The sequence below is a fragment of the Hemiscyllium ocellatum genome, chromosome 1, assembly GCF_020745735.1.
Source record: "Hemiscyllium ocellatum isolate sHemOce1 chromosome 1, sHemOce1.pat.X.cur, whole genome shotgun sequence".
Classification (NCBI taxonomy): Eukaryota; Metazoa; Chordata; class Chondrichthyes; order Orectolobiformes; family Hemiscylliidae; genus Hemiscyllium; species Hemiscyllium ocellatum.
In genome coordinates this window covers 77,022,939-77,042,906 of record NC_083401.1, presented here as the reverse complement: position 1 = coordinate 77,042,906, position 19,968 = coordinate 77,022,939, and the positions used below count along the sequence as shown (strand labels likewise).

General features: G+C 38.7%; 1 protein-coding gene across 2 annotated transcripts in view; it reads right to left on the bottom strand.

Moving 5' to 3' along the window:
- The window catches only part of LOC132818965 (interleukin-6 receptor subunit beta-like), a 33,021-nt gene extending 14,277 nt beyond the window's left edge, over nucleotides 1-18,744 (bottom strand). For both annotated transcript variants that reach the window (XM_060830148.1, XM_060830157.1), the window contains exons 1-8: nucleotides 18,487-18,744; nucleotides 16,125-16,245; nucleotides 11,107-11,270; nucleotides 9,498-9,655; nucleotides 7,217-7,367; nucleotides 4,888-4,970; nucleotides 2,840-3,056; nucleotides 1,988-2,179 (exon numbers count right to left, since the gene is read on the bottom strand). In XM_060830148.1, the coding sequence (XP_060686131.1) occupies nucleotides 1,988-2,179; nucleotides 2,840-3,056; nucleotides 4,888-4,970; nucleotides 7,217-7,367; nucleotides 9,498-9,655; nucleotides 11,107-11,270; nucleotides 16,125-16,245; nucleotides 18,487-18,646 (1,246 nt within the window). In that variant the 5' untranslated portion in view covers nucleotides 18,647-18,744. The remainder of the gene's footprint in view (nucleotides 1-1,987; nucleotides 2,180-2,839; nucleotides 3,057-4,887; nucleotides 4,971-7,216; nucleotides 7,368-9,497; nucleotides 9,656-11,106; nucleotides 11,271-16,124; nucleotides 16,246-18,486) is intronic.
- Between the last annotated feature and the right edge of the window lie 1,224 nt (nucleotides 18,745-19,968).

Below are 19,968 nucleotides of genomic sequence, written 5' to 3'. Positions count from 1 at the left end.
CATTGTCGGGCAGATGCCAGTGTTGTAACTGTAGTGGAACAGCTTGGCTGGGGAGAAGCAGGTTCCGGAGCACAAGTCTTCAATATCATTGCCAGAATGTTATCAAGGCCTGTAACCTTTGCAGTATCCTGGACCTCCACTCCTTTCTTGATATCAAGTGGAGTGAATTGAATTGGCTGAAAACTGGATCTAGTACACAACCCTGAGGAAGGGCGCAACACGACCCGAAGGGTTAACTCTCATTTCTCTCCACAGATGCTGTCAGTACTGTTGCGTTTCTCCAGCAATTTACATTTTTGTGGCTGAAGACTGGTATCTGTAATGCTGGAGACCACTGGAAGAGGCTGGAATGGATCATCTTTTACTCTGCATTTTTGGTTGAAGATTGTTGCAAATGCTTCTGCCTTATCTCTGGCACTGATGTACTGGGCTCCTCCATCATCGAGGATGGGGATATTTGTGGAGTCTCCTCGTCCAGTGCATTTTTTAACTGTCTGCTACCATTCATAACTGGATATGGCAGGTCTGCAGAGTTTAGAACTGATCTGTTAGTGTGGAAGTCTCTTAGCTCTATCACTTGTTGCTTATGGTGTTTGGCATGCAAATAGTCCTGTTTGGTAGCTTCAACAGGTTGACAGCTCATTCTTAGGTATGCCTGATGGATTCCTGATGAAGGGCTTTTGCCCGAAATGTCGATTTTCCTGCTCCTCCGATAGTGCCTGACCTGCTGTGCTTTTCCAGCACCACTCTGATCTCTATGCTGAACCTACCATGCTGTCTTGCACTCTCTATTGAACCAGAGTTGACCCCTGGCTTGATGGTATAATATCTATTACAACTCTAATGGCTTTATTTAGAATAACATTATTGGTAAGCTTTCCAGAGTTCTCTAATGTTCAACATTAAATTCAGCATTTGCAAAGACATTGATAAGCAATGGAAAGTTAGAATGGCAGCACATACATACTTGGAAATGGGAGTACAGTTGGTGGTCAGGTCACAGAGGAGTGCAATCCCCCTGGCATACCATTGAGGGCCGAAAGGCCTGCTCTGTGCTGTACTGTTCTATGTTCTATATTTGATGGCCATCACGATGGAAGTGGTGTGAGTAGAATGAGATGAGATGAAATTGAGATGAGTAGCCCTGCTTGCCAGTCTGGAGAACCCTCAAAAGATTGTTATGTGGTTATTAGGTGAGAATATTACTGATGAATCTTACTGGTCATTTCAGCTCACCCAGAAGAAGGTATAATTTCAAATGATCCATGGAGCCCAATCCCAGTAAAAGTCAACATCCTCAGGAAATAAAGATGGAAATGGGGTGAAAGGAATAGCTGTCTCTCTCCACAGTGTATTCTCCACAGTGGTCATTTCATTGTAGACTAATACCCAGACAGGGAAGGTGATAGCCTAGTGACATTAACACTGGGCTATTAATCCAGACAGCGAAAGCAAGGAATGCAGATGCTGGAGATTAGAGTCGAGAGTGTGGTGCTGGAATAGCACAGCAGGTCAGGCAGCATCCGAGGAGCAGGAGAGTCGACATTTCAGGCAAAAGCCCTTCATCAAGTGCTTTTGCCCGAAACGTCGACTCTCCTGCTCCTCGGATGCTGCCTGACCTGCTGTGCTTTTCCACCACCACACTCTTGACTATTAATCCAGAGACCCAGCTAATGCTCTGGGGACTGAGTTCAATTCCTGTCATGGCAAATTTGAACTCAACTTTTTAAAATCAGAGATTACAGGTCTAAAGATGACCATAAAACCCTTGCCAATTGTCAGGAAAAATTGTCAGTTTACTAATGTTGTTTAGTGGAGAAAATATGCCACCCTTACCTAGTCTGGTCCATGTATGAATCCAAATGCACAGCAATATGATTGACTCTCAATAACAGATGGGCTATAAATAATGGCCTGGTCAATGACATCCACATCCCATGAATAAATAAAAAAGAAAGTCTCTTTTAATGTTATTGTAAGTGCTTACCCTGTAAGTATGCCATTTTGGAAGTGTTGGGCTCATGTTGCCAGTGTAATGGCCCTGCACATGAACTTGCATTCAATATCAAACACCATTCAATGACATATCCATCATCAGGTGGCCTTGAAGTGTTCCAGTGTATGAGCAGTTGGTTATTCTGTGATGTTGTGGTAATGTCTTGAACAGCTGGAAGATCATCTTTTAAAAAAAAGATGCAGAGACATTAATGCACATTGCAGCATGAAGCCTAATAAACTAATAAGAATATGTCTTATATTGTTAGGAAGCAGGACTAATAATATCGCCATTTTACTTGTTGATTTCTACTGACAAAAACTGCATGAGGCAAGCTGCTATCCAGTACGGTCCGTTCAGGTCAGTCAATGACTCTGAAACTGGTCACTAGGAGATGTGTAACATTAGTTGGAGTACACCATATAATTGACAATGTAGAAGGGGTCTATTCTAGCATTTTATTGGAGGTATCATTAGCCTCAGTTCAAATCCCATTTGGTCCAGAATCTGTACTCAGGATTTTGCCTCATTGAATTCTAGCAGATACATGGGAAAGGGATGAAGTAACTTGGAGTGAGGGGCAGCAGGTGATACTTTGAGTTTGTGCAAAACATCAACTCATCCTTTGGAGAATGCATAATTGTCTAGCTTTTTATCTAAAGTTTTGAGATGAGAGACTAGTGGAGACTATAAAGTGGTGATTGGGAAGAAGTACTTTGGAGTTAAGCACAGCAAAAAGGCTTTTCATAACATTTCAGATATTAATATTAATAATTTCTTCTGTGGTATTTTGAAAAGATTTTAGTTAAGTAATTGTTATATAGTAAGGACAGTAAAACATACCCATTTGGTTTACTGCCGGAACTTTCAAAGTGGCTTCAGGAGAATCACCAGCTGAGTTATAAGCAATTACAGTTATCATGTATGCATCACGGGTCAGGAGGAAAGACGAGTTCAAAGATGTTGTATTAAACTGTTGTATGATTGTTCGATCTCTTCTTTTCTCATACCAGACTCTGTATCCTAAGATGATTCCATTGGCTTTGGACCTGTTTAATGCCTGCAACAAAAATAACAAGTCATTTTGAAAATAATTTCACTTCCCATTATTTTTCATGGTAAGGCTTATAGATTTGTATCAGTGCATATTCAAGATCATAGTAGATGCTAATAATTTGACAAGTAGTACATAACTGAAAATAATACCATTTCCCCACAAACTCTGAGTCATTTCTCACTTCTTGTATCCCCTTATGCTTGCGCAATTTGGAAAATTAAAGATGTTGGGAAAACTATAAATTCTGACTTCTAGAATTTGCGTAGATACAAACAACACTAACTGGAAGATCAATTTAAAATAGATACCTACTGAAAGTAAAAATTGCTAAAAAGCCTTTCATAATCAAACCACAATTATTTCATCTTAGCTGTCCATAATGGCATTTCTGCAGCCAAGACTGTAACTCAGTTGGTAGAAAATCACATTAAAATAATATGTATTTCACTTTGACAATTCACAGTATTAATTAACAACTTAGATGATGGCATAGAAAGTCATATATCCACATTTGTTGATGACACAAAAATAAGTATTGTATGCAGTATATATGGAAAAGCGATGGATTAAGAGAATGGGCCCATCCACTTTGGGAGACATAACGGAATAGAAAAGATACTTTTTAACTGGTGATTGGGTAGAAACAGGGGAGACACTAGTGTATTTGCTGGGCTAGGTATTAAAATATAATGAACAGATGCAGGAAGTAAACAAAGAGGCTAAGAGAAGGGATTTGAATATAAAGGAGTAGAAATGTTACTTCAACTGTACAAGGACCTGGTTAGACCTCACCTAGAGTCATCAAAACTGTTTTGGACACCACATCCTTGAAAGGACATACCAGTCTTGAATAGGGATCTTGTCACATAGTGGTTGTACCTCTACGTCTGAGCCAGAAGGCCCAGGTTCAAGTTCCACCTGCTTCAGAGACATGTAATAACATCTGTGAGAAGGTTTATTCCAAAATGCCTATACTGGTCTAAGATGGGGTTCAATGAGATTTACCAAAATGATACCTGGACTCCAAGAGTTAACTTAAAGAAGAAACTAAACAAAGTAAAATAAAACAAAACAAAGAACTGCAGGACGTAGCAATCTGAAGCAAACAAAACCAGGACTTTGTGGAGAAACTCAGCAGGTCTGGCAGAATCAGATAACATTTTGAGTCCAGTGACTCTTCACAAAGTAAAGCTGAATTTCCTGGAATTGTAACAAAAACAGAAGTTGCTGGAAAAGCTCAGCAGGTTTGGCAGTATCTGTGGAGAGATGTCAGAGTTAACATTTTGGGTCCAGTGACCCTTCCTCAGAACTAGAACTGAGAATATTAGAGAGCACCATGATCAATCATTAGCAAGATATCAGGGGAAAAACTGGGAGAGGTTTGTTAGGGTAAAAATATCAGGAAGAAGTGACCTGACAACATCCACTATTAACGAAGGAGTTTATCATCGCACTTCTTTTGGGTCAGAAGGAGTTGGGGGGGGGGGGTAAGAGACTGGAGATTGAAATCTGAAGAACTAAAAATTGGATGGAATTAACCTCAAATTATTGTAGGGTGGAATCCTTAGCCGATAGGAAGACATTTTAGAAGCTTTTATGCATAATGTGACAGTGTCAGAACAGATATGACAGAGATGAAGCAAAAGAAGAGGGATGGAATCTTTACAGAAAGAAAACCCATCACAGAAAGAATACCAGGAAGCAAACAACGAGAGTGATAGATAAACAAAGAGGGCTGCAAATTTAAAGCAAAGTTAATGCAATTCTCCCAAGGTTAATATAATTTGTTGGTCCAAATTTATCTCTTGACAATCACGTAACATTTTAAAGCTACCTTCCACTGAACATGCACTTTTCTCTTTCCCTCAGAATCAAGATTTTTAATTTTTCTCCAAATAGAGGGTCCCGTTAATGGATCTGCAAACAACAAGAGGAAGTATAAAATAAACACAGAACTCTATTAAACTTCATCCTGAACAATCCACTTATTCCATGTCTTACTTTAATGAAATAAGTCAGTCTTCAGATGTTCATGTTCATAGGTAGGTTCTTGATTAGTAAGGAGATCAAAGGTTAAAGGAAAAGGCAGGACAATGAACTTGAGAAACATAATCAGCCATGATCGAATGGTGGATCAGACCAGATGGATTGAATGGCCTAACTCTGCTCCTATATGTTTTGTCATATTGTCTTCATTATTGATGCTTTCTCATTTCTGCAGGAGTGCTGTGTTAACAAGGATTCTTATGTTGCTGCAGTCTCAAATATAAAACTAAAACTGAACTGCTTTCAGTAAGCATAATGTGAAATACATTGGGTTCAGAGAAGAAAGGCTATTGTGGAAAGGTTCAGAGAGACAGACATAGAAGAGACAGAAATATCTTTGTTGCTGTTCAAATTTTTGTACATCAAGGTTAGTGCAAAAGGTCAGAGAGTAACAATGTCAGATGGAAAAATATCCTTACAGCAGTGAAAAGCTTGATTTATCAATGTTGAGTCCATTGACAACAAACACCAACCTGTTCTGTGCTTTGTTTGGCAATATAGGGTACAGTCTGATAAGAGCAATGTGGGCTAGGCTGGATTGAGTGGTAGAAATGTGTAAGGAGTTGCAGAGGCTATTCACTACTTCACACTCACCTCTTTGCATCATGCATGATTTATCAAGCAGCAGGTTGAAATTAGCACTAGACAGCAGCAAATTACCAGTTAATGCCACAACTCACCTCACTAATCTAGTTTCCTATCTTATTAACATATCAAACAAGCTACACATGAGAGAACCTAAGTGATTGATGGGCGACCTGAATGGGATCTCTGTGTTGTACTGATGCCATAGGTGCAATATCACACTGGCTCATTTTCCTGTTATTTTCCCATGACAAGTTTAGACTGGAACCTGGATAGTGCAAACATAGCTGGTTCCTCCGGAGGCAGGGACCATCAATCCCACCCACTTGGCACTGAAAGGGCAGTGTCACAATACTGTGGAATTCATCAGAGGGAAGGCTTACAATCCATTACACTTCCTGGAGATGTGTGCCTACTATCCCGGCAGCTGCCACCACTCCTTTATTCTGGAGGACTCCCATGTACCTGGTGCCTTACAAGGCTGGTTACTGGGGCACAGGGCTACCAATTGCAGCACGGCTCAGGACAACATTGCACAAGCCCCTGACTGATGTGGAGCACAGATACAATATTGCCCATTCCTCAACCAGAACTATAAGTGAATAAGCAACTGCTGAAGATGGGGTTTTTCTGCTTGGAATGGTTTGAGGTGCCCCTGCAGTATGACCCATACAGAGTGTGCTGCATCATCCTGGAGTGCTGTGCTCCACAGTGTTGGAGGAGGCCACGAGAGGACATGACAGATACTGAGGCGTCGGGGAAAGCAGCAATCTTCCAATGAAGAGACAAGGACACGATAGAGTTGAACCTGATTGACATCCAGTGCCTGTGGGTGAAAGCCAGGTGCAGCAGACCATCATGGACTGAATAACTCACACTGGTTATCCTGCCAACAGGTGGATTACACCAACAGGGCAAAATGCAACCTCGATCATTTTGGTTTGTTTGATTTTTGCTACTGTCAATTAAAGCTCATGTTTGGAATTGTCCAATGGCTTGCTTGCATATAATGATCTTCTACTGCACAAGGACAAGATGTGGCTGCACATTTGGTATTGGAGTCAGAGTAGCTATGACTTAGAGGGAGTTTTTAAAACAGGGTGTAGCTGAGGACAGGTAAACTATGAGGCCTGGTGGATAAACAGTGATTATGGTGAGAGAGTGGATTGTATGTGGGAGAGTTCAGCTATGTTGGCTATGTGCTGTGAGCAGCATGGCTTTGTGGATAATGTACTGTTACTTTACCAGTGAGGGCCAACACCAGATTGCTGGGTATACAGTGAACTTCTAAAGATGCATGGGTGCAAGTGGTGCTGGTCTTTTGAGCATGTACTCAGTGAATGGTGAGGTGTTCTGAGAATGGCATGTGGAAAAATCCAAGTTGAAAAAAGTTGCAGCAGGGTCTGTAGTTAATGAGGTACACGTGGTAACGTACAATGAAAAAGCTCACTGGCCTCCTAACAAGAAACATCCCAAAATATGCAGCTATTAGTCCAGAAGTTCTATTAATATTGTAAAATTTTAATACATACTATCTTCAGAGATTACTCCAGTTTTCATTGAGCTCCATTGACTCCAGTAAATTTGGTCTTTACCAATGCATCGCACAGCCACTGTATAGTTGGTGAAGGGTTTGAGGTTCTTAAGCACAAATGAAGTGTTACTAGTTGTTTCTTCTTTTACCTAAGAAATGTAATGGGCATGTATAAATAATTGTATTTAATTCAAACAGCAATGAATGCAAAATGTCACACCAGTAATAACTTTTCTGGAAAAAAAAGATGGATCAAGAACTAAATTGTTAACCGGTGTTTGAGAAGACCATCCCCAATTGCCCTTGAACTGAATAGCTTGCTAGGCAATTTCAGGGAGTTGTCATGCATCAGCCACTGTAGATCTAGAGCCAAATGTGGGTTAGCTGACTAAGAATGAAAGGTTTTCTTCTGTGAAGAATCTGAGCCAGATGGATTTTTATGACAGTCCGTGATAAGTTTATGATCACCATTACTAAAATGAGGTTTATATTTCAGATTTTTATTAATGAATAGAATTTAAATTCCACTAGATGTCATGGTGGGATTAGAACTGGTATCCCCCTAAAGCATTAGCCTGGCCTCTGAATTACTAGTCCAATAACATTATCACTACATGACTGTCCCAGGAGGATTTGCTCATGTTGTTGGCATGGTTTAAGTTGGCTTGTCAGGGTGTTGGGATCCTGAGAGGCAAGACAGAAATGAGACAATCAAAGACAAAAATAGAAATTTCTGGAAAAGGCCAGCAGGTCTGGCAGCATCTGTGGAGAGAAATCAGAGTTAACGTTTCGGGTTGAATGACCCTTTTCAGAAATGAGGCAATCAAAACTGGCAATGGGAAGTAGAAAAGTAGGAGGTAAAAATGGAACACACCAATAACAAATACCAACATCAAATAGAGCAAAAGCAGAATAACATTCATGAGGCATTCACAGCAAGGTGGGTGAATTGATAGCATAAATAGAAGATGACAGCATAATCTAGTTGCCATTATGGGAACATGGCTGAAAAGTCACCACGGCTATGAATATTCAAGGATATTCAATATTTAAGAAGGGCAGACAAAAAGAGAAAGGAACTAAGGTGGTATTTTTAATTTAGGATGTGATCTGTATATTGGTGAGAGAGCATCTTAAATCAAAAGATGATTTCATTTTTTTTAAACTCACCAAACAGTTGTGCTAATGTGGCACACAGTATAAATCTGTCCAAGTGGAGCTCGAAAAAGCAAAGGGCAAGAAACATTGGTAGACTTTTTGTAAACTCACCAAACAGTTGTGGTAATGTAGCATACAGTACAAATCATTGAGTTAGAGGTGCTGCAATTAGCATGGACTACTTAAATCTACATATAGAATGAGCAAATCTAATGAGCACCAATTTGATGGGGGCTGGATTTCAGGAATTTGTACAAATTGGTTTCTCCAGCAGGATTTTAAGGATCCAAAAAAGGAATAGGCTATTTTAGATCTAGCTTTATACAATAAAAAGGGTCAAATTACTCTTGTAAAATAATGTTTAGAAAAGAGTACCCAAAATATGCTGGATTATTCCATTATGTTTGAAAACAATGTAATTCAATCTAAAACAAGACTCTTGAACCATAGAAGTATTGGAAGCAAGTTGGCTGTGATGGATTTGGAAAAATGTATTTAAAAGGCATGATGATAGTCTGGTTCTGCTTGTCTATTTATATTTGGATGGTCAGGAAGCTTTTGATAAGTTGCACACAACATTCACGTACATGTGAAAGAGGGTAATATGTTAGCTTGCATTGTGCGTTGATTAACAGAAAGAAAGCTGAGCATTGGAATAATGAGTAGATCTCCGGTTGGCTGGTTATGACTAGTGGATGTCACAAGGATCAGCACTGTTTCCGGTTTCCAGCATCTGAAGTTCGATCAGTTTTGATCAGCATCTTAGTTTTGTTTTAGTCATTAAAGACCAAAGTTCTTTTAACATTCCAGGAAAACTTAGAAGTCAAACTCATGATCATTGATATACATGAGGATGCCAGATGAAATATTCCCAAGTTTGTGGATGACACAAAACTAAGTGGGAATGTGTGTTATCAGCTTGATTCATCAAGAGTTCAAGGGGATTTAGATGGCTAAGTGAGCAGACAAATACAGTCTAATGTTGTCACAAACAAGATACATTTCAAACTATTAGTTACATAGATAAAATATTACACAGAACTTGAAACACTATTTGTTTGCACTTTGGTGGCATGCTAGTTCAAAACAGTGGCTTACAATTGATTCAAATGGTTGTGTACCTGAATCCATTTGCTTGTACCAATGGCTTGATATTGCAGAACATAATATAATGGAAGGTTTGGTGGTGCCATTTTAGGTTTGCACCATGTTACAAGCAAAGACCTTGATTGACCCAGGATAGAGTGAACAGTTACATTCCAAGGTGGATCAGTTTTCCCTGTATTAAAGAATAAACCAGTAATCAGTCAAGTTATCTTGCATTTATTAAAATTTCAAAAAACAAATGACAATGAGATTGCTTCATGTTCATCTTAGCCTATATTAGCCATTCTTAAGTGAACATATTCTTGGATACATTGAGAAAAATTATAGCATTACTGAGGAATGTGATTTGGAGGCAGGACCAAAAGTAAATTTTGAGAGAGACATGATGGATTCCCTGATATTTCCCTGCCTCTGTACTCTTTTACCAGTTATGGGTAAGGAATGGCTGGTTCCCCCTTTCTGGGAGCACAGGCAGACAATTGAGAACATTTACAGTCAATTTGGAACGTCGAAGCGGAGTCGCAACCAACCTTGAGAATGAAGAACAGGCCACTCATACTGTTCTTTGCTAAACTATAGGAGGCATCAGTCAGGGAATACTTAGACTTAGACTTACAGTGTGGAAACAGGCCCTTCGGCCCAACAAGTCCACACCGACCCGCCGAAGCGCAACCCACCCATACCCTTACATTTACCCCTTACCTAACACTACGGGCAATTTAGCATGGCCAATTCACCTGACCCGCACATCTTTGTGACTGTGGGAGGAAACCGGAGCACCCGGAGGAAACCCACGCAGACACGGGGAGAACGTGCAAACTCCACACAGTCAGTCGCCTGAGTCGGGAATTGAACCCAGGTCTCTGGTGCTGTGAGGCAGCAGTGCTAACCACTGTGCCACCGTGCCGCCCACAATACTGTGAACAGTTTTGAGCACTTTCTAAAGGAAGATACACTGCCATTGGAGACAGTCCAAAGAAGGTTCACTTGGTTACACCAAGTATAGAGGGGCTGTCTTATGGGGAGACATTGATCAGGTTGGACTTGTATTTATTGGAATTGAGAAGAATGAGGAGTGATCTTATTGAAACAGACGAGATTCTTAGGGACATTGGATACATGTGGAAGGGTTGTTTCCCCTTGTTGGACAGCCTAGGACCAAAGGACATAATCTCAGAATAAGGAGTTGCACATTTAAGACAGAGATGAGGAGGAACTTCTTCTGTAAGGTGGTATTAAATCTATGGAATGCTTTACCACAGAGGAATGTCAAGGCTAGGTTGTTAAATAAGTATTTAAACTTGAGATAGACAGATGTTTAATCTAAAGGAAATCAAGGGTTATGGGGAAAAGGCAGAAAAATAGAGTTAAGGGTTATCAGATTAGCCATAATTTCATTGAATGGCAGAGCAGATGGAATGGGCTGAATGGCCTTTTTCTGTTCCTATGTCTTATAGTCTTATGTGTATTGCTATTTGAAAGGAAAGTGTACAATAAAGAAGGATGTTCTCAGGAACATAATGCGTGTTCTATTTTCCCCCATTTTACTGACACTTTCACGCTTACAATGGCTTTGAAAATTACTGCACAACATAGATTGTTGAATGAAATATTGATAATTACAAGTATGCCAAATGTCCAGGTCTAAAGGATCAGATGAGACTTTGCCGAGAGCATTCTGTGCCTCTACAGTAATTGCATAATTTCCTAAAATGTCTAACTCTGGGTATTCAAAGGAACACGAGCTCTTCTTCAAGTTAGGACAGATCTCACTTTTCTTATATTGCCTGTAAAATAAAAATAAAAGCGGGGATAAAATTGAAATACTGTCAAAAGAAATAATTTACTTTTTTTAAATTGATTATATAAATGACAGGGATTTCATGAAATAAATCAACATGCCAGTGCTAAACAGGTTCTATCATTGCAGATCACATCAGAAGTGCCAACATGCACCATTATCAATGTCCAATCTATCTATTACGCCTCATTGTCATAAAGCTGAGCCAATGTGGATGAAAAGGCTTTTTTTGCTGTTTCTGAATCAAATTAGATCAACCAAAAGCTGTAATTTTCTCCTTGGCGGTCCTTAGCTATTGTCCCTTTGAATATGTTTGTGTGATGGTATCTTTGCTGAAATGGCAAAAGCAAAAGAACATTATGGAAGTACTGGTATGATGGCAATGCAGTACCAATTTAAAAATAGTGAGGCAAGAAAACAATGCTGTCATGGTCTTGCTACATCTGAGCACCTAATGCTTCAATATTTGAGGAGTCAGAAGTAATGCTGAACATTGTATAATCAGCAAAAATGCCCACTTCTGAGCAGCTGAAGATGATTGAGCCGAGGGCACTACCCTGAGAAACTCCTGCAGAGATGTCCTGGAACTGACATGACTGACCTTCAATAACCACAACCATCCTCCAATGTGCCAGATATGACTCCAACAGCCGAGAGTTTCCCCTGATGCCCACTGATTCCAAGTATGCTAGGGCTCCTTGATGCTTCACTGGGTCAAATTTGATATTAAGAGCTGTTATTAACTCAAAATTAGTTGAAGACTGGCTGTGTGTGTGTGTGTGTGTGTGTGTGTGTGTGTGTGTGTGTGTGTGTGTGTGTGTGTGTGTGTGTGTGTGTGTGTGTGTGTGTGTGTGTGTGTTGAGAGGGTGGACAAAGGATTAACCCCAAATTGGAAGAAGGTAAGTGGATATCCAGAAGTAGAAAAGTTGAAGACAGAAAAAGAAAAAAAAACTACCATCAAGTACAGGTCTACCTGGAATGTGGAATAATGTAAAAAGACAGTGTTCTCAAAGACAAACACTATCTGAATACACAAAGCTTTCACAACAAGGTTAATGACCTAAGGTCAAAGGCACAAATAGAGGTAAATGGTTTTGATCAAATTGCCATTACAGAAACATGGCTGATTAATGGCTGGTAAACAAATATACACAGATATTCAAATTTTAAGAAAGACAGACAAGGAGGAAAAGAGAGTAGAGTTGCACAAATAATAAGGGACGGAATCAATACTTTGGAAAGCGAGGGTCTCAGATCAGGAAAGCAATACGTGAAATTTGTTTGAGTAGAACTAAGAAATAACAAAGGGTAGTAAGACTTTGATTCAAGTTATTAATAGGCCGCCAAATAGTACTGGTAGTGTGCGGCATGGTATTAATCAAGACGGAAGGATGTAGTACAGGCAACACAGACTTTAATCTGTGTATAGACTTTAACTAATTGTGAACTAAAGCTGTGGAGGACCAGTTTCTGGACTGTGTCAGAGATGATTTTCTAGAACAGTATGTTGAGGAGCCAACTAAAGGACATGCTATTTTAGATCTAGTACTATCTAATGGAAAGAGTTAATTAATAAACTTTCTGCAAAAGAACCATTAGCGATGCGTGAACACAATATGACACAAATCCACATTCTGCTTTTGGAGAAGGTAGGTCAACCCACATAAAAAATGTTTTATATGATTAAGGGAAATGACAAAAGCATGAGATTGGCTGGGCTAAATTGGGAAAGTGCATTAAAAGGCATGACTGTACATAGGTAATGGAAAACCTAGGTAATAGGTAATGGCTTACAGCAACTATATATTCCGTCAATTGGCAAAGTTTTAAAAAAGAAAAGTCTGTGCTATGGCTTACAAAGAACATTAAGGATTGTATTAGTTTAAAAGAAGGGGCATATAAAATGGCTGGAAATAATAATAAATGTGAGTACTGAAAGTTTTTTGAATACAGTGAAAGGGGACCACAAAATTGATAAAGAGCGAAAGAATAGAACATTAATGCCATCTAGCAAAAACATAAAAATGGACTGTAAAAGCTTCCATGGTATGTGAAAAGGAAATGTTTGGCTAAAACAAATGTTGCTCCATTAAAAGTAAAGTCAAGAGAATTGCTAAGGGAGAACAGAGAAATGACAGAGAAGTTACTTAAAGAAGCTACACAAACACTTATGTTTGTTTTCACTGAAGAAAACATAAGAAATATCCCAGAATTAGAGATCTAAGTGACTAGGGAGAAAGAGGAGTTGAAGGAAATTAGCAAAAATGTTGAACAAGAGAATTTGACAGCATTACAAGTTGTTAGGTTCCCAGAACGTGATAGTCTACATCACAGAGTGTTAAAGGACATGGCTATAGTAGGCATTGATGCATTTTGATGATCTTGCAAATTCTATGGATTCTGGAATGACTTCAGCAAATTAGAAGGAAACAAATATCATTCCATTATTTAAAAAAGGAGCAAGAGAAGATAATATAAACTACAAACCCATCGACTTTACATCAATAATATGAAAATATTAGAATCTATCATGAAGGCCTTGATATCTATACTTGAAGAAAAAAAATTTGATTAGGCATAGTCAGCACGGATTTACAATGAGGAAATCATGTTTGATGAACTTGTTGAGTAAGCTACTAACAACATTTATTATGGGGAGTAGATGGATATAAGTTTGGATGTTTATATATATTTATATTTGGATCTTCAGAAACTTTTGATAAGATCCCATACAAGAGATTGGTTGGCAAAATTGAAGCACATTGTATAGAAGCTAATACAGTAGCTAACAGACAGAAAACAGACAGTCAGAATAAATGGGTCATTCCAACATTTGCAGACTGTGACTAATGGGGTACTGCAAGGATCAGTGCTTGGGACCCAGCTATTCACAATATCTTTCAATGATTGGAGACGGAGTTCAAATGTAATTGCAAATACAAAGCCATGCCAGAATGTGTGTCGGGCAGAAAGTGGAAAACATTTTCAGGATGATTTGGACAGTCTTACTGATTGGAAAAGAATGTTAAAATAGAATATAATGTGGAAAAATGTGAGGCTCTCTGCTTTGATAAGAAGAACAGATGTGCACAGTAATTCTTAAATAGTGAAACTTTGGAAAGTGTAGATGTCCAAAGGGACTAGATGGTAATCAGGAGGTTTCTTTGCCCATGTCTGACCCAATGCCATGAGACTTCATGGAGTTTCTGTTCTTCCTAGCAAGGTGGATAACCTCATATTTTTCCACATTACATTCCATTTCAATATTCTTGTCCTATCACAAAACCTATTCAAATCCTTGAAAAACAATTTTGAGGGCTCTCAGGCAACTCCTTCCTGACTGTCTACCACTGTGCTGCTTTCTCTGATTATGCCAGGGATAGTGGCCATGTTGTCTGGACTATTGTAAAGAATATTCTCAGAGTATGAGTGTATAAGGCTGTTGCTGGACTAGTTTGTGGGACAGCTCTCCAATATTGGCACAACCCCCAGATGTTAGTAGGGAGGATTTTGCTAGGTTGCTGTTGTCATTCCCAGTGTGTAACCTGTTGATAGATGGTCCATCTGGTTTCATATTTTCTTTTAGGCTCCTTAGTGCCTTAGTAGAATTTGGAGGCTTGCTAAACCATATAAGACTCAGCTGTATTGCTTTGGGCCTGGAGTAATAAACGAGACAAGAATGGCAGATTTTCTTCGCTGAAGGGCTTCAGTGAACCAGAAGGGATTTTTATGACAATTGAGAATTGTTTCAATGAGACAAGTTTTTAATTAAAGCTTCATTAGTTGAATTCAAATTATACTAGCTACAGTAAGATTTTAACCCATCCTCCCCAAACTTCTACTCTGGGCCTCTGAATTATAAGTCAAGTGACACTACTACAATACAGTCTCCTCTTGATGCCTATAGAAGACTCTTGGATTTCCTTTTATATTAGATACCAGCCTCTCCTTACATTTTCTTTGTTTCTTAATCACTTTTCCCTTCACCAATGAATTTATTTTATTTTTATAATTGTTTTACCATTATCAACTGTATATCAGTCATGCATCCATTTTTTCAGTTTCAGCTTTCTCTTTTTTTTTCATCACCTTGGGAGCACCGGTTTGTTGGACATTTCTTCCCCATATGTAGAAATGTACTTCAACTATAGCTAAACGACCTCTTCTTCAAATCTTCTGAGATGATTTCAGCACAGATGACCTCTCGCTCTCCATCAATTAATGCTTACTTGTTTAAGGATCCCCTTTCATTATCATTATTCTACTTCCATTAGGTTAACTTTTGGGTCAGAGATAACAATTGCTAAACGTGATAGCCACAGGACTACCGCACAGCCCTTTTATCAAGATCCTGTCTTGTGCTCAGATGCTCTGCAAATGAAAAACTACATTTTTTCTGGAATTCCAACAATTTTTAAAACTTAACAATTCTTTCTGGTTTTAACTGGAGGCACTTCCCAGCAGTTTCATCATCAATTATTCTTAATGCAGCAGCAATAATGTAATGTATATGATTTTCATTTGTTTATAATGACCCTGTCATGACCAAATACTGTACTTAAAATGTAGCAATATCAGCATATACAGACCTAACAGGAAATAATCCAAAGCAAAAGCAAATTTGATCCCTGATCAGCAGTTTTCTAAGAGTAGAGACACCATACCAGCACCAATAATATACTGGAAATGACAACAAAATTTGAATTCATTCTACAGTACATGGTTTGAAACATTCTATGGAAGTAATACAGTTCTTCTTTGGCACAAAGAAATTGATTGAAACATTGGTATCAAGTCCAGTGTTTCAAGATCAAGGGCAATATGTAATTTTTATACTCACTGTTGTCTAGTTAATGTGAAATTAGTCTTTAGGTGGGTTTCACGCCCTTGGTCCCAGGAACAAGTAAAGTTTACACGCCAGTATGAAATGCAGGAAATATTCTTTGGCTTATCAGGAGGCACTGAAACAAAATAATTATGATGAAACACTACAGGCAGCATATTTTATGAATTTGCATTTCTGTCCAGTGCATGAAGCATTATGTTTTGGCAATTCAGAAATTAAGTTCAACAAAATCTAATTCAGAAGATAGCAACAATTATGAATCATTAAAAGGAAATTATGCCGAAATCTTGAAAAGTTGATGCCTTTCAGTTTTAAAAAGTGATGTCTTAAAAGAGACAAGTGTTAGAAATTTCAGCTTGGTAGACACTATAGTAATCCCTCAGTATGTGCAAGTGCAATGAATTTCTCTGCTTTGCTGAGGGAAAAATTGCATGTAAAAAGATTACAATTTCAGATCTGACAAGAGAATATAAAAAAAGTCACCTGGAGTTTATTGCTTTTATTCTGCAGGAATATAGTAACATGCCAAGTTGTGGCTTCCTAATTGCCTTCCTGGCAGTCCTCTTTGGAGCAGCGTTCCTAGCAGGCTAGCACATTGCAGCCACTAAACATACTCACTTACCCAAATGAAAAGCAATTCATTTCCAATTAATCCAGCAAGGAACTGGTTATTTCAGAATGAAACTTCAAACTAGATGCAATCTTGAAAAGCTTAATTAAAGGCTAACTAGTTAAAGTATTCAGGTTCTGAGGAAGGGTCACTGGACCCAAAACGTGAACTCTAATTTCTCTCCACAGGTTCTGCCAGGCCTGCTGAACTTTTCCAGCAATTTCTGTTTTTGTTTCTGATTTCCAGCATCCGTAGTTCTTCTATTTATTTGCTTCTTCTCCTCGAAAACCTTAACTCCGTTATATTAATCAATGCCACACCCTCAGTTGTACCCGAAGATTGTTCTCTCGTAATCAGTATTTCAGGCCATAACTGTACACAACATTCAGTGTTCAATCCCTGTCTTGTGCCTTACATCGGACAATTACCATTTTGAAGTGAACCCAGGGACTGAACAGAAAATGCTTATTAGTTCAACACCATATATACCTTTCTTGGATTTCGGAAGATAGTAGAATACATAATTTGTAATATGCTGTTTAAGGAATAAACAGCAAAACAAATGTAGCTGAGTGGGACTTCTGTTGGCCTTCAGACAAGGTTATTACTATATGTGATTAGATGATTTGTGGCTATGATGTGGAGGCACAATGGAGATATCCACTCCAGCAGCAGATTGCATTCAGTCACCACAAATTTGTGGTCCTTCCATGGAGAAGGAATAGAACCTGAAAGAACCAAAGCTATGATAAGACATCTCAAAAAGCAGCATTAAAGTGACAGCATGGAGAAGGTCATAAACTTTGTCTCTCTGGGGTTACTAATGCTAAAAATACTCAACAGGTCAGGTAACATTGATGGAGAGAAAAGCAGAATTGGCCTTTCAATCCATTAACTTTTCACCAGAAGGTCACTGACCTGGAACATTAGTTCAGGTTCTTCCTCCAGACCCTCTCAGTATTTCTGGCATTTTATGTTCAGACTGCAGATTTCCAGCAGCTACATTATTCTGTTCTTGATTTCCTTTTTCTAGAGCAGTCTAAGGCTTTTCTGACGCTGCAGTTCAATCCATTTTGAGCAACGTGGCTTGATATTTGGCAAACTTTTGGCTTTATTTTTATATGTTGCATGCACAAACCAGCTATAACAGATTTCTACAGCAATGAGTCCAATTTTCTGAGTAGCCTGAGAACTGTTCAAACCTGCACCACAAGAAGGAGGAATTCAGGCAAGAGGTTCATCAAGGCTCTTTAAACAGTGTTGGATTATAAGTTAAATGGAATGGAAGCCTCATGGATCCAAATTGCATCTCCTAAGCTAAAAGGAATTTTGGACCCATTCTCTATAAACTGATGTCACTGTATCAAATCACCATAATCTTCTCCACAGCAATTATGAATGGGCAACAAATGCTGACTCAGCCAAAGACAGCACATTCCTGTTGAGTGAATCTGAGCTTAACCCTATATGTACCACAATAGGGCGAGAACTGGGGAAAACTTTTTGTCTGCATCCAAGCCTTTGATTCTCAACCACAAAAGCAAAGTTTTACATATTACTGGGATACTAATAATTATGTGGATTATTCCCAGAACTTGGTATTTCTTTATATGAGGTTTCATTCGACGAAAACTGACATTAAATATGGTCACATGCTCTAATCAGCCATATTAGAATTTCTATTTCCTAGAGCCCTTATTCTAGCCTAGCAAGAAATACAAACATTGTTACAGAAAAGATACTTACAGCCTGCTTTAATTTCAAAACGGTGAAGGATATTTGGTGCTCCTTTGATGTTAATGTGACATGTCAAATAGGTTCTTAAAGCATCAATCCTCTTTAAGGTTACCCAGGAAACAGTTGCATTGAAATAATATTGTTCTCGTGAAATTTGGGTATCATTCATTCTCCAAAATATGTGACTTGCATTTGCATCTAATAACTGGAGGCACTCCTCTCGTAATGCACAAGACAGAGATATATTTGATTGTAGTTGAACCACTTTTGATGTTGAATCAACATGATGGCATAGCAATTTCAATTCACCTGTGCATTCAGAGAAAGAAATAGCACTGAAAGAAAAAGTCATGTCACATTGTACAGATGGAAATCAACTGTATTGCCGGACAATGTCACTGAATGATATATTGAACAGCAAGCTATAAGTATCAGCAATTGAAGGTCTTTCAATGGTAAATCATGATGAATCCTTTCGCCAATTTCCTGACTCAGCTCTTCTGCAGCTGAAATTCTTATCTGTCTTTCTTATCTCTAGACTCAACACCAGGGACTATACAAACAGAACATCTGCAGCATAAAAGGAGGCCCTTGCATCCATCATTTCTAGGTCAGCCAACATTAGGTTAACCAGCCTAATTCCACTTTCCACTGCTTGGTCTGTAGTCCTTTAAGTTACTGTGCTTCAAATGCACATCCAAACAGATTTATAAATACAAAGAGTATTTTTACCCCTTTCATTGATTGAAGTCGTGAGTTTCAAATTCCTACCATCTTTCAGAGAAAATGATTTCTCTTCAACTCTTTAAATCAATGCCCCCGACTACTGACCTTTCTGCTGAGCGGAATAGGTCCTTCCTATCCATTCTATCCAGATACAATATAATTTTATACACCTCAATTAAAACTACACTTAGCTTCCTCTCTCCACAGTAAACAACACCATCCTATTCATTTTTCTTCATAATCAAAATTCCCCAATCTTGGCAATATCCTCATAAATTTCCTTCATAGCCTCTATATAAAATGTTTCCTGTAAGAAGTTACAGTATGAACCTAGTACTCTAGTTCATGCCAAACTATTGTTTGATGCTATTCTAAACTCCCTATTCTTGCATCCAAACCTTCAGTTATTAAAGGAAAGTATACAGTTTGTCATCTTAACTCCTGTAACTATCTGTCCTACTACTGTCAGTGATCTGTGGACTTGAACTCCACCATCCCTCAGTTACTCTGTAACATACCATTTATTGTGTATTATTTTTCTATTTTAGTATGCTCTAACTTCTACCCCTAATTACCCCGTCCTCATTAACTTACATTAGCTCCTTCCAGAACTGCCTCAATTTTAAAATTCCCATTCCTGTTTTCAGTTGTCTTCAGGGTTTCCCTTCCTCCGATAACCAGAATCAACTTGATATTTTCAGAACTCTGCACATTTCAAACTCTGGCATCTAACTCATCCTTGACTTTCACTGGTGGCTGTGATTG